This window comes from Toxorhynchites rutilus, chromosome 3 (assembly GCF_029784135.1).
Source record: "Toxorhynchites rutilus septentrionalis strain SRP chromosome 3, ASM2978413v1, whole genome shotgun sequence".
Classification (NCBI taxonomy): Eukaryota; Metazoa; Arthropoda; class Insecta; order Diptera; family Culicidae; genus Toxorhynchites; species Toxorhynchites rutilus.
In genome coordinates this window covers 114088190-114100407 of record NC_073746.1, presented here as the reverse complement: position 1 = coordinate 114100407, position 12218 = coordinate 114088190, and the positions used below count along the sequence as shown (strand labels likewise).

The 12218-nt window shown below is 39.0% G+C and overlaps 1 protein-coding gene across 6 annotated transcripts in view; it reads left to right on the top strand.

Moving 5' to 3' along the window:
• The window catches only part of LOC129775312 (mitogen-activated protein kinase 1), a 244735-nt gene that overhangs the window by 225197 nt on the left and 7320 nt on the right, over positions 1–12218 (top strand). For all 6 annotated transcript variants that reach the window (XM_055779914.1, XM_055779913.1, XM_055779911.1 and 3 more), the window contains exons 6-7: positions 2977–3093; positions 3154–3510. In XM_055779914.1, coding sequence (XP_055635889.1) covers positions 2977–3093; positions 3154–3510 — 474 coding nt within the window. The remainder of the gene's footprint in view (positions 1–2976; positions 3094–3153; positions 3511–12218) is intronic.

Genomic DNA, 12218 nt, shown 5'->3' with positions numbered 1-12218 from the left:
ACTTTCCGCATTTGACATAACGAGGTTGACGAAAGCATGTCGACGATCCATGGCCGAACCACTGACAGTTTCGGCATTGAGCTGGCTCTTTTGTTCGGTTGGAATAAAAGTTTTTCGAATTTCAGAAGGAGTTACCCCAACTTCCTTTAGCGCGCCGGAATTTGTTTTGTGCACTTTCATGTACGATATAAACTTTTTGTAGTCGTTGATATTGTACAAATATATGTTTTCTCCGGTTAATGTTCTTTTGACATTGAACATCGATACTCATGCTTTCAAAGCCATTTTTGACGTAGGACTACGTCTAACCGGAAGATATAGGGGGTGAAATGGAAATCTAGGCACTGAACAAGTAGGAAAAAATGCAAGATTTGGAACGCTTATAACTCGAGCATTTCTCAATAGATCGCAAAGGTTTTTGCATCAATTGATAGGAAATATATCTACGCATCTATCATAACGAATAACATTTCATTTTTCTTGAGATAAATAATTGAATAATTGTGAAATATCAACCATTGTCAAAATGCACTATGTGCCCATTTTTGATTGGTCCATCTTGTGCTCCTCAAACCGTACCGACCAAAACGGGCAACCAGAGCAGCAGCGAAATATAATGAAGCACGATTGGAAAGGAAAAAGAAAAAAATGAACGAAACATTGGTCGCAGTCTCACACATGCGTAATTCTCGAGCCAGCCAGTCAGCTTAAAAATCCCCGCTCCGCTGCCGTAACGATCATTCTCATTCAAACCGTACACCACATCGGTTCCTATCACAACACATCAACAAACCAACCCAAGCAGCCATGTCTGGACATGGTAAAGGAGGAAAAGTGAAGGGAAAGGCAAAATCCCGCTCGAACCGTGTTGATCTGGAGTTCCCCGCAAGGGTAGCTAGGCCGAGCGCGTTAGTACCAGTGCACCAGTCCACCTAGCCGTCGTTATATAGTTTCGGCCGCCGAAGTGATCGAGTTAGCTGGCAAAGCTGCTCGCGACGATAAGAAAACCCGCATTCGTAACAGAACACATTCGGTTCGGTGGACATCAAGACAACAGGCAGTTGCAGCGAGTAGCGAGTGCCAAACGCAATCGCAAAACGGCACCTGGTAGCAGAAGAAAAAAGTTTGTTCTTTATACAATCTGCTTTGGTGGCAAATCCAGAATAAGGCGGCATCAAGGGCGTTCGAAAGGGTTTTTTTTCAAAACCACGAGTACTAAGTTTTCTAAATTGGAACCATTCCATAAAACAAGGCGCTTTTCAGGGCCATTAAACCTTCCAAAAAAGAGTTTAGGAAATACAGTTCAATGCTTTCTAAAACATTATGCAAAATAATAATAAAACACAAATTGATTTTTTCTTCATTTGTTTGCCAGGATATGATGAGTATGTGAATTTGGCAGTTGTTCTGAGCTTATTGAAAGTTGGGGACTTTCCTGATTATTCAATTTTCACCCATTCTTAAATTGTTTCCAGATTGAAAGTACAGTAATTTACAATTAGTTCGACATTTAGCTAATTGGACGGACATGTAATGCGACTTATTTAGTTGGACATTTTTGTAAACATAGAGATCCAAATTATGACCCCACATTGAAAGTCAACACTGTACCACTGTCATCGCAAATGTTCAATTACAGGTTAAAATCGCCTCCAATGCGCCACTGAGTGGCGCGTCGGCACGTCGCATTGAATGTAATTTATAGTACAACATGTCACAAAGCTGGATGGGAAGGAATTTTCCAACTGTGAAAGCTGTGGCGAGTGGCAACAAATCGCTAAACAGGAAGGTTTAGCCGAACAAGATGGGGATATCGAGTGATAACAAAGCAATAAACTCTTTAGATTGAAGATCATTTTGTGATCCTGAAAAGGACCCTTTTTAGCCTGCATGTGAATACAACGAGCGAACAAATCGTAATGAATGTATTTTTTTTTGCCATCGCTCCCTTTTAACGCTCATTCGTTCGTCTCGTTGGACTCGCCCCTCTGGCTGAGTCTGCCGATTTGTCTCTATCCTGTGAGTGTGTACCGTTAGAGTATAAAACACGCGGACCCCAAAAAAATATCTTATTTTCTTTCAAACCGTAAACCCGTGTGGTTGTACGGCATCGGCATCGTGGGCGTAACAAAGGAGGACAAGTTAAGGGAAAGGCAAAGTCTCACTCGAACCGTGCAGGTCTCTAGTTCCCTGTTGGTCGCATTCACTGATTGCTCCGCAAGGGTAACTAGGCCGAACGGATTGGTGCCGGAGCACCAGTATACCTAACAGCGATGATAGAGTTTCGGCCGTCGGAGTGCTCGAGTTGGCTTGCAAAGCTGCTCACGACAATCAGAAAACCCGCATCAAGAACAGAGCAGCTTCGGTTCGGCGCTCATCAAGGCAACAATTAGTTTCAGTGAGTGGCAAAGTGTTTCTCCGGCACGTCGCATTAAATGTAATTTACTGAACAACATGTCACAAGCTGGATGGGAAGAAATTTTCCAACTGTGAAAGCTGTGGCGAGTGGCAAACGCAATAGCTAAACAGGAAGGTTTAACCGAACAAGATGGGAATATCGAGTGATAACAAAAACACAACACCAAAGGTTCTTTTCAGAACCATCAACATATTTATGAAGAGTAAACAGTAAACTAATCCATTTTTCAGGTAGATAGGTAGGTATTCACATAGGAGAAGAAAATAAAACAATATATTTAAAATATATATTTAACAAAAGCTGTCCCCTTTGTATAGTCCTACGTCACTCCGGTTATGTCCCCGACATTACCCACCCGTCTTTTATTTTTTTATTCTTTATTTTTGAGACTTTCAGCCTCCTGGGCTGGTTCGTCTCAGGCTTTCAAAGCCATGCCCTGAGCAGTAGGTACATTGGTTTCCGTAATCATAACCAGTGGAATCTACTATCAAAAAACTATCATTCTTTTTATAGTAAATTATATCAACATTTAAACTTATCCTTGTTCAAATTTTCAGATTTGTGATTTTGGTCTTGCCCGAGTAGCTGATCCAGAGCACGACCACACGGGATTCCTGACGGAGTATGTTGCCACCAGGTGGTATCGAGCACCAGAGATTATGCTGAATTCCAAGGTATACCTCTCAAACCAGTATGCTTCAAAAACACCTCTATAACACCACCTGTTTTTTTAGGGCTACACGAAGTCCATCGACATTTGGTCTGTGGGCTGCATCCTGGCGGAGATGCTCAGCAACCGGCCAATCTTCCCCGGCAAACACTATCTGGATCAGCTGAATCACATCCTCGGAGTGCTCGGGTCGCCATCACAGGAAGATCTGGAGTGTATAATCAATGAGAAGGCTCGCAGTTACCTGCAGTCGTTACAGTATAAACCAAAGGTACCGTGGTCCCGGTTGTTCCCCAATGCCGATCCCAACGCACTGGATCTACTTGGCAAGATGCTGACGTTTAACCCGCACAAACGCATCTCGGTGGAGGAGGCGCTGGCACATCCATACCTCGAGCAGTACTACGATCCCGCCGATGAGGTGAGTTTGTCTTATCGCACTATTCCCGCAATGAATGAAATACCCTGAACACAGCGAGGACTTTGATTGATTGCCACCGTAGGGCATACCTCTATCAAGCGCCGCTTCCATTGCACACCTATGTTCCCAGAAGCGTTAATTTGATAGAAAACATTAATTCAGCTCCAATTTCGCTTGTTTGTTTGCACGGCTCTGAAACGGGTTGTAACTTTTGTTTTTATTATTCGTCGCCCGGTAACAAGAACACAACCGAGTCAAACGGGGTAACGATTTAATGTTGAGTCTTCTGTAACTTTAGATGGCTAACTCGAAGCGGGCCGTCTGAGGAGTGATAGCCACCCGCCCACGCACGAATAACCAAACCAAACAAGCAACTTGACACGTTTTCATGGTTGTTATTTTTGTTCATGGAATTATACGCCACCGATATAACACACTGATGATGATGATGCACGAGCGGTTATCTTCACGTCACTCAATCATTTTGCTGCTGGCAAAACTCTCGTTTTGACACGACATGGAAGAGTACGGTTTATGTTTTTCCAACTTTTTTTTCGCGCTAGTAAGCAGCTAGTACTATCGGTTTCACTGGAATGAATATATGATATAGCGATCAGCAGGAATAAGGTGATATGTAATTGTTAAACATTTGCATTGAGATGGAATTCTATGGAATGAAAAATGTTTTACGTTCCACAGAAAATGTAGGGAAGGTGGGGGTGAAACGGACATGCTAAGAAGAACTTCAATTACATCTTTGGAAACTTATTTTTCCCAAAACTTTGATGCAGTTTCTTGCAATTCAATATACTGTTTTTCTACCTAATTGGCCAAATATTTCACAAAAAAGAGTTTTTCAATGTTTTTTACTGAAATTAAAACAGACCGAAAAATACAACATTTTTTTCGATGCGGGTAATATGGACATATATTGAGGGTAATAAGGACTGTTTTGTAATATATGATGCGTAGAGGTTTATCGATTGCGAGAGGAATAATTTGAACTCATTCCGAATGTCCGTTAAATGATGGAAAAATCGAATTAATCCACCTAAAAGTGATATCATGCTTTTCAGCACTATAAACGGACAGACCCTCAACTATTTTGCTTTTGGTTCCAGTCAGCTTCTAAACAGTCCACATACGGCGATTTGATTTCCATTTATAGACGCATTCCTTAGCTACAGATTAAACAGACTTTTCACAGTCCATCTCACTCTAACTGGCCACTGTCCGTTTTACCCCACCAGTACAATTATTTCAATAATTTAAATTTTCCACTCAAAAATGAATATATTTTTCCGTATATACCTAATATCGCTTCTCTGTTAACTCACAAACCGAAATATAACCATCAGCGAATTAAATTTTGCAATTAAACCACTCAAAATGCTTAATATCGAAGCGGCTAAAATTACATACACACGCGGAATCATGCATGATTTTCGGTTTTTGTTCCCCTTTTCCACTTTTGATCAGTATTCATTGCCATATGGTGGCTTAAATATTATAGAATAACATGTAGAAGGTATACTCATTAACAGAAATCTGAAATTCAAAATTTAACTATACAAATCAACCACCTGTCCGTATTACCCCCGCTGTCCGTATTACCCGCGATTCCCCTACTTCTGACAATGTTGTATAGATCATTCCAGATATAGCTACTCAATTATTAGCGAATTCGTTTTTAAAACTGAGTTAGTTCCAAACTGACTCTGTAATAAAAAAAATAATGGGTGGGTTATATCTATGACATAACCGCAAGGTTGACGTGGGACTATCGTTATCTTAGTAAGCATTTGTATTGTATTGATTGAACTAGCGATTGAATGAAACAATTTCGGAATTCAACATATTTGCTTTGTAAGTAAAAAGTTTTAATAGTTGCCATGTAAGTTCAATTCATGCATTGTAATAGATTATATTCTCCGTTACAGGTAAATTTGATGACCGTCCTTTTATCTTTGATATTATGCCTAGGCCTACCAAAATATGTGAACGGAAGAAAAAACGATTTTCCCAGGCTTCTCCCAGGCTCTCTTCTATTCCTGTCTGCACAAAGACAAGCGAGTACAAAAGCACTCACAGCTTGCATATATTTGCAATGCGGATTCCCCCAGGCATCTTTGTTTTGAAATCCATCATAAGAAAACTCATTTCGGTGGGAACAAACATACTCCCGACTTGCATGTATTGGCAAAGCGGATTCACCCAGGCACATTAATTTTGAAGTCCGTGTTAGGGAAACACAGCTCGGTGGGAACAAAATTACCCCCTACTTGCATGTATATTTGCAAAGCGGATTTCCACAGGTACATTGGAGTCTGTGTTGGGGAAACCGTTAATCGGGCCAATCAAAACTTGGCAGTTAGGGCGTTTAGATAGCGCTTGACATTTTACAGTTATTCAATTGTTTATCCCATGGAAAGTAACATTTTATTAATTGTGATAGACGCGTAGAAATATTTCCTACCCATTGATGCAAACATCTTTCTGTTCTATTAAGAAATGTTCAAGTTATAAGCATTCGGAAACCTTCATTTTTTCCTGCATATTCTGTGTTTGGGTTTTCATTATATACTCCGGTTAGACGTAGTCCCATGTCAAAACGTTTTCAGTTTCACGAATGCGGCGGTTTTTGGCGATTTCTTACCTCCAGCCAGATTTGTGATTTCTTACCTCCAGCCAGATTTGTTCTAACAATTAGAAGAACGCTCTGCCAATTTTTTCAATAAAACATATTTAAAGACGAATGAAAAGTTTTATTGATATTGATTCTCATCCTGTAAATACGTGTTAATACGGTTAACATGTGTGTTCGAGAGCTGGTTCGTTATCAATACGCAGAACCCTATCCTACGATTCTTCGAAGTTGAACTGTCGGGGTTTCCATTCCTGGGTTTCTATATTTTGGGGGTAAGTGACCAACAAAGAGATGTTTTCCTCGCAAACGAAGTGTTTCGAAAAGAAAGGCGTCAAGTGAGAGCGATTGTTTTCATTGCTCCATGCTCTATATAAAAGAGAGGAAAAGGCTCGTTCAGTGCTATTGTGCTCGCGTTCAATTATCGCATCCGTGATATAACATGGCTGTGTGTGTATAGAATGAATTTCTTGAGGTGAAGGTGGAAGCTAGCCACAATGGCGCTCATTTCTTTCATCTCCCTCCCTTACCCCTCGCCCGAAAATCTATAATTTTGCGGCACAGTGTGAAGAAAATGATCGTTTGCACACACTTCCCACCAAGTAATATTAACCAAAATCTAATCGATTACTCACCAAATATTAAATTTTCATCTGCCGTCGCCATGTATAGTGGAATGCGTCGTAAAACTCGAGCTAGTGCTCTGAAAGTTAACTTTTAATTTTTCAATTTTCCGCAACATTTTTATTTTTTCGACACTTTTGCCAGACAACATCATTGAAACAGGTATAAAAACCACTCAATAAATTGTTATTCCTAAGAGACGAATGAACTCTCAGAGTTTAAAGTCTCTCTAATTCAATACCTTCCTTCCTTCCTTGTTATTCCTGAGTCATAGCGTTTCATGTCATGAAAATCAATAAAATAAAATTGTGTTGATATCGATACAATTATTATTTTTACGTTTATAATATAAGTTTTAGCAACTTGAACATTGGTGAGGAAAATTTTATTGCAGAGCTCGGAACACAGCCACGGCTTTCAAAAATAGTAAACGGAAAAGTATTACATTCAATTAAGGCTCTCCAACGTGAGTATGTGAAAACAAAATGATCAACGAAGAAAAATATTAAGGAATTATCAATATCGAGTTACTGTGCTGAAGAACTTGTTGATAACAAAAGAGCCCCAATTCGCTCGTGTTACGCTTTTACTTCATATGCAAATACACCTTATATATATATATATATATATATATATATATATATATATATATATATATATATATATATATTTATTATATATATATATATATATATATATATATATATATATATATATATATATATATATTTATTTATATATATATATATATATATTTATTTATATATATATATATATATATATATATATATATATATATATATATTTATTTATATATATATATATATATATATATATATATATATATATATATATATATATATATATATATATATATATATATTTATTTATATATATATATATATATATATATATATATATATATATATATATATATATATATATATATATATATATATATATATATATATATATATATATATATATATATATATATATATATATATATATATATATATATTATATATATATATTTATTTATTTATATTTGCATATCATACATTTAACTTCAGTATAGAATTGTAATTTTTTTTCAAATGTATTCTAAGACTCGTGTCAGTGAAGTGCCACACATTCTGATAAGTGAATTGATCTATTTACGTACAAAGATCAAATCAAACGAAACAAATTGCTCTTCTCTCACAAACACTATGACCCCATTTTTACACGTGGTTTTACCTATACTACTACAAAGGCTTGCTTCCACCTTCACCTTAAACTCGTTCCGAAACGTATACGAATGGAGTACAAGTGTGTTTCGTGGTGTAATAGGCGAAGTAGTTTCATTTTTACATTTAATTATTATATCTGAGTGTGTAGTTTGATGCTGTTGTGAGTGTTGTTGGTTTTATATTGTTGTGCTTTTTGTATTGTTTTTATTTGTTTATTCATTTTTTGGCTGATTGAATATGTACCCGCTGGGTTTTTGACGCGAGTTTGGTTTTGGTTGTGTATTTGTCAGTGATGTGGGTGGAGTTCGCGAGTTCGATTAACGATACGCTGGATAGTCATATTCCGGTGATCATCGAGCGTGTTATTTGTCATACTCATGACTTCTATGCTACTGACGAACACATGGTTGAAGCTGGACTCATGTCGGAGGCCCGGTGGGTGCATGTGCGATCCGCCGGGGGAGCTGAATGGATATAGTACAAACATACAATGTTACAATGGTATAACATCGATAGCCTTTTGTATCCCCATAGCAGCATGGAAAATGGCTAGTCAGATTGATTCTGGAGGAGTTCTACTGTTTACCTTCTCAGGTTTCCCTGCGAGTGGAATAGAGGAATAAATATTCGTAAGAGAATCTAGAAAATGGAAGTGCAAGGTATACGTAGGACTAGCGTTGGCTTAGGAATCTATAGCATATAACTCTTAGACATTTAATCCTTCGAATAAAGTGATTATCATATCACTTCGTTTAGGCGATAAAAAATTATTAACGCTTGAAGGAGGAATCGATTCCTCCTCGGAATTACAGAGCAGAAATAATATCCCCTTCCCGACAATTGGAAACGACGATCGATGTCGACGATGCGGCATTCATATACAAATAATTTTATAACGCTGCTTTCATCAATGTGATTTCTTCGATATGGTGAAATATTCACTACACAAGCATTTCGTATTCTTCACTTTCAAATCCATAGTCAATGGCACCCATCGGTATCGAATTATCATCGATACCTCGATTTTCGCTGAACGTTCCGTTCAGTTCGCTTGCAGAAACGAAATGAAATTGGAAGAGAAAAGCATAATGCATAGGCGTGTGAGCGTGACCTTTCCCAGCTTACATCGTAATAACAATTAAATGGAGCGAGCGAGCGAGTGCCAGCTTATATACGAATTTGTGTGATTTCAATAGCCTGTTTTCAAAGCTATGTTTAATCTATTGGAACAAGTTTTCGGTCAATATTCATAAAATTCATAAAATCATAAAATTCTTGGACATTTTATCTTTCGAATGGAGTGATTGTCATACCACTCAGTTCAGCCGGCAAAGAGGTATCAACGTAAAAAACCTTGCACTCCAAGCGTCACTCTATCGTTTTCGAAACTTTGAACTTACACCCGGTACAGAAATACAAGACGTAGTTCAACATCAAAACTTACATTTGGAACATGATAGGAAATGCGGGTCCGTGTTAGGGATGAAGTGGATTCCACAGGATATTCATATATGCTTTCGGTACACGAGAGGTTCAACGGTACATTTTGGAAAATGGTCACATCTCAATCAAACGCGAGGTAGCCAGGGTGTCACGAGCCTGTTTAATCCGCTAGGTCTCGTTCGATGCAAGCGAATCTGCATATTCTTGCGTGGAGTTGTTTCGCTTGCAAACGTAGGCACTACACAAGTAAAACTCGTGAGTGTCAAAACCAAAGTAGCTCCTCTGAAGACGCTCTCCATTCCTCGACTAGAGGCAGAAGTTTTGGATGTTCTATTTATGGAAACTGTTCAAAGGCACGAGTGCACAGTAAGTCAACTGATCTGTTGGAGTGATGCCAGTACCGTTGTGGCGTGGGTATGCTCCACCGATCATCGGCACTACCATAATTTCGTAGCCGTTCGAGCATGAGAGATCCTTCCTTCTACGCAACAATCAGAGTGGTGGTAGGTGCCGTTCAAGTTGAACATTGAGGATTTTGCAACCGAGTAGAAGAATGGTACACCAGTGACAATCGTTAACCCTTGGTTTCTAAGACCGGATTTCGTCTACGAGCTAGAAGAACATTGGCCTATGCAGTGTACAATTGTCCGAGCAGAAGAAGAACGTCAGTCAAGTCATTTCCACGCCGCTTACTTTGCTCCGAACATGGATTCATCTGGTCCACCGTTTGAATCTCCGTTCGAGAGATTCAATCGGAGGACCAAAATGCATTGCACATGTTTTCCAAGGCATCGAGAATTTTCGCAGTTGTCGATCAAAGGATAAAATGGCGGTACAATGTTTCGTCGCACGCAGAGATTCCAGAGAATTTTGGACCGACAACGCCACCTGTATCCAAGGTGCCAATAAGGAATTGAAAAAAAATACTGAGATAAGCATCACATGGAAGTTAATTACCCCAGCATGGAGCCGCACGGGAGTGGAAGAGACTAGCTCGTTCGGTGAAGGTGACAATAGGGTCAGTTTTGAATGGTCTGCGGAAGCCTGATGATGATACATTCGAGAAGATCATTTTGATGGCAGAGGAAATGAGCAATTTCTAACCACTTACTTGCATCCCGTTGGAATCGAAAAAATTGGAAAATTGGCCAGGTACATCACGGATGAATTCTGGCGCAAATGGCTCAAGGAATATCTCTCAATAGTCACGCGGAGATGTAAGCGGTTTGAGGACGTGAAGAGCATAGAAGCAGATAACTAGGCTCTGGTAGTTGACAGGACGGCGAAGAACCAGTGGATACGAGGAAGAATCGAACGGCTTTTCCCAGAACGAAACGATAGAGTGTGAAAAGCGTTGGTAGAACACAGTCGAGGGTCTTACGCAGACCAATAATAAAATCAGCTCTATTGGATGATGAGTTGAACAGTGAACCTGCTACCAATTACTGGAGGAGATAGACCGGGTGATGATGAACGTCGTACCGAAGACCGCAAACACCCCTCCCCCCAAACATCCTCAAGCTGCGATAGAAAATGTTTGGGTAATCTCATCTACTGCAATAGTTTCATGGCCAAAACGAAGAAACTGCTGATCGCCAAGGCCACGAAACAGTTTGCCGAGTAAAGGTGGAAACAGAATGCCGCGTTGTGCGTTGCTTCTCATCAGCTGTCATTGCTTGCGTTTTGTACTAAAACATTCGCCCGACGCAGTCTGTTGATTTGCAGTCACAATCTAGCATTCGCGTCACCACTTTTCATGTACAGAAACAAAATAAAATTCGTATGAAAATCTTGTTCTTATTGTGTCCGAGGATCAGTTTTTAAAAACAATTCATTGACACACCCGCGCTGGCGGCATTGAGCTTCGTTTTCTAGTTTAGTCGCCGGTTTTTCAGTCGGAATGAACACGTTTTAAAAATTAGCATTATGAATTAAAATTAGCTTTTCCATTTCAAACTAATATTCTATTTAAATGAAGAAAATTTTTGTTTGCAGGTGGTGAAAAAGTCTCATACGAAAATCGTTTATGAAGACAACTTCATATTATGATGAAAAAAATTTGCAACAATGTTGGAATTGTTCAGCCATATGGTTGAATGAAAGTCAGAAACACGAATTTTCATTCAAATTTTAGAACTTTAAAACCGGCTTCGTGTCTTCTAATCTGATAGAGATTACACTAACGAGTTTGGGACCCAAATTATGGCCCTAATTTGAAGTTGCCACCAGACGTCGACACCATGCCACTGTCATCGCAAATTCGGCGCAAGCAGTTTAGAACAAATGTTAGCGTTTAGTACAATGATGCTAATGACGCAACGCTTTATTGTGTTCGACTTAATGGAAACACACATATTTAAAATGGAGTGTCAATTCACAATTGTCGCAACGCGACGCATAGCACGGCATTCTGGTCCCACCTTAACATGCCGACATCGATATTTTCAGCGGCTAAGGCTAAGGTTCGGCTAACTGTCGTAAGTCCGCCCCGAAGAATGGCGAAGCGTTTTTGTAGAAGGTCTAATAAACATCGGATTTAAGGATAATTGGCTCCATTGAACTATCTTTTGTAGTTTATTCTTCATCGCCGTAGAAATTAGTCCATTTTTCTACATTACAAACTAGAAGTAGGTTATATCTGTGATATTTTTGCAAGGTAGACGTAGGACCGTTGGTTTAGCAATCAATAAGTTACAAGCATATTGCTCTTAGATATTTCATCTTTCGAATAAAATGATTATTATATCACTTCGTTTAGCCGGAAG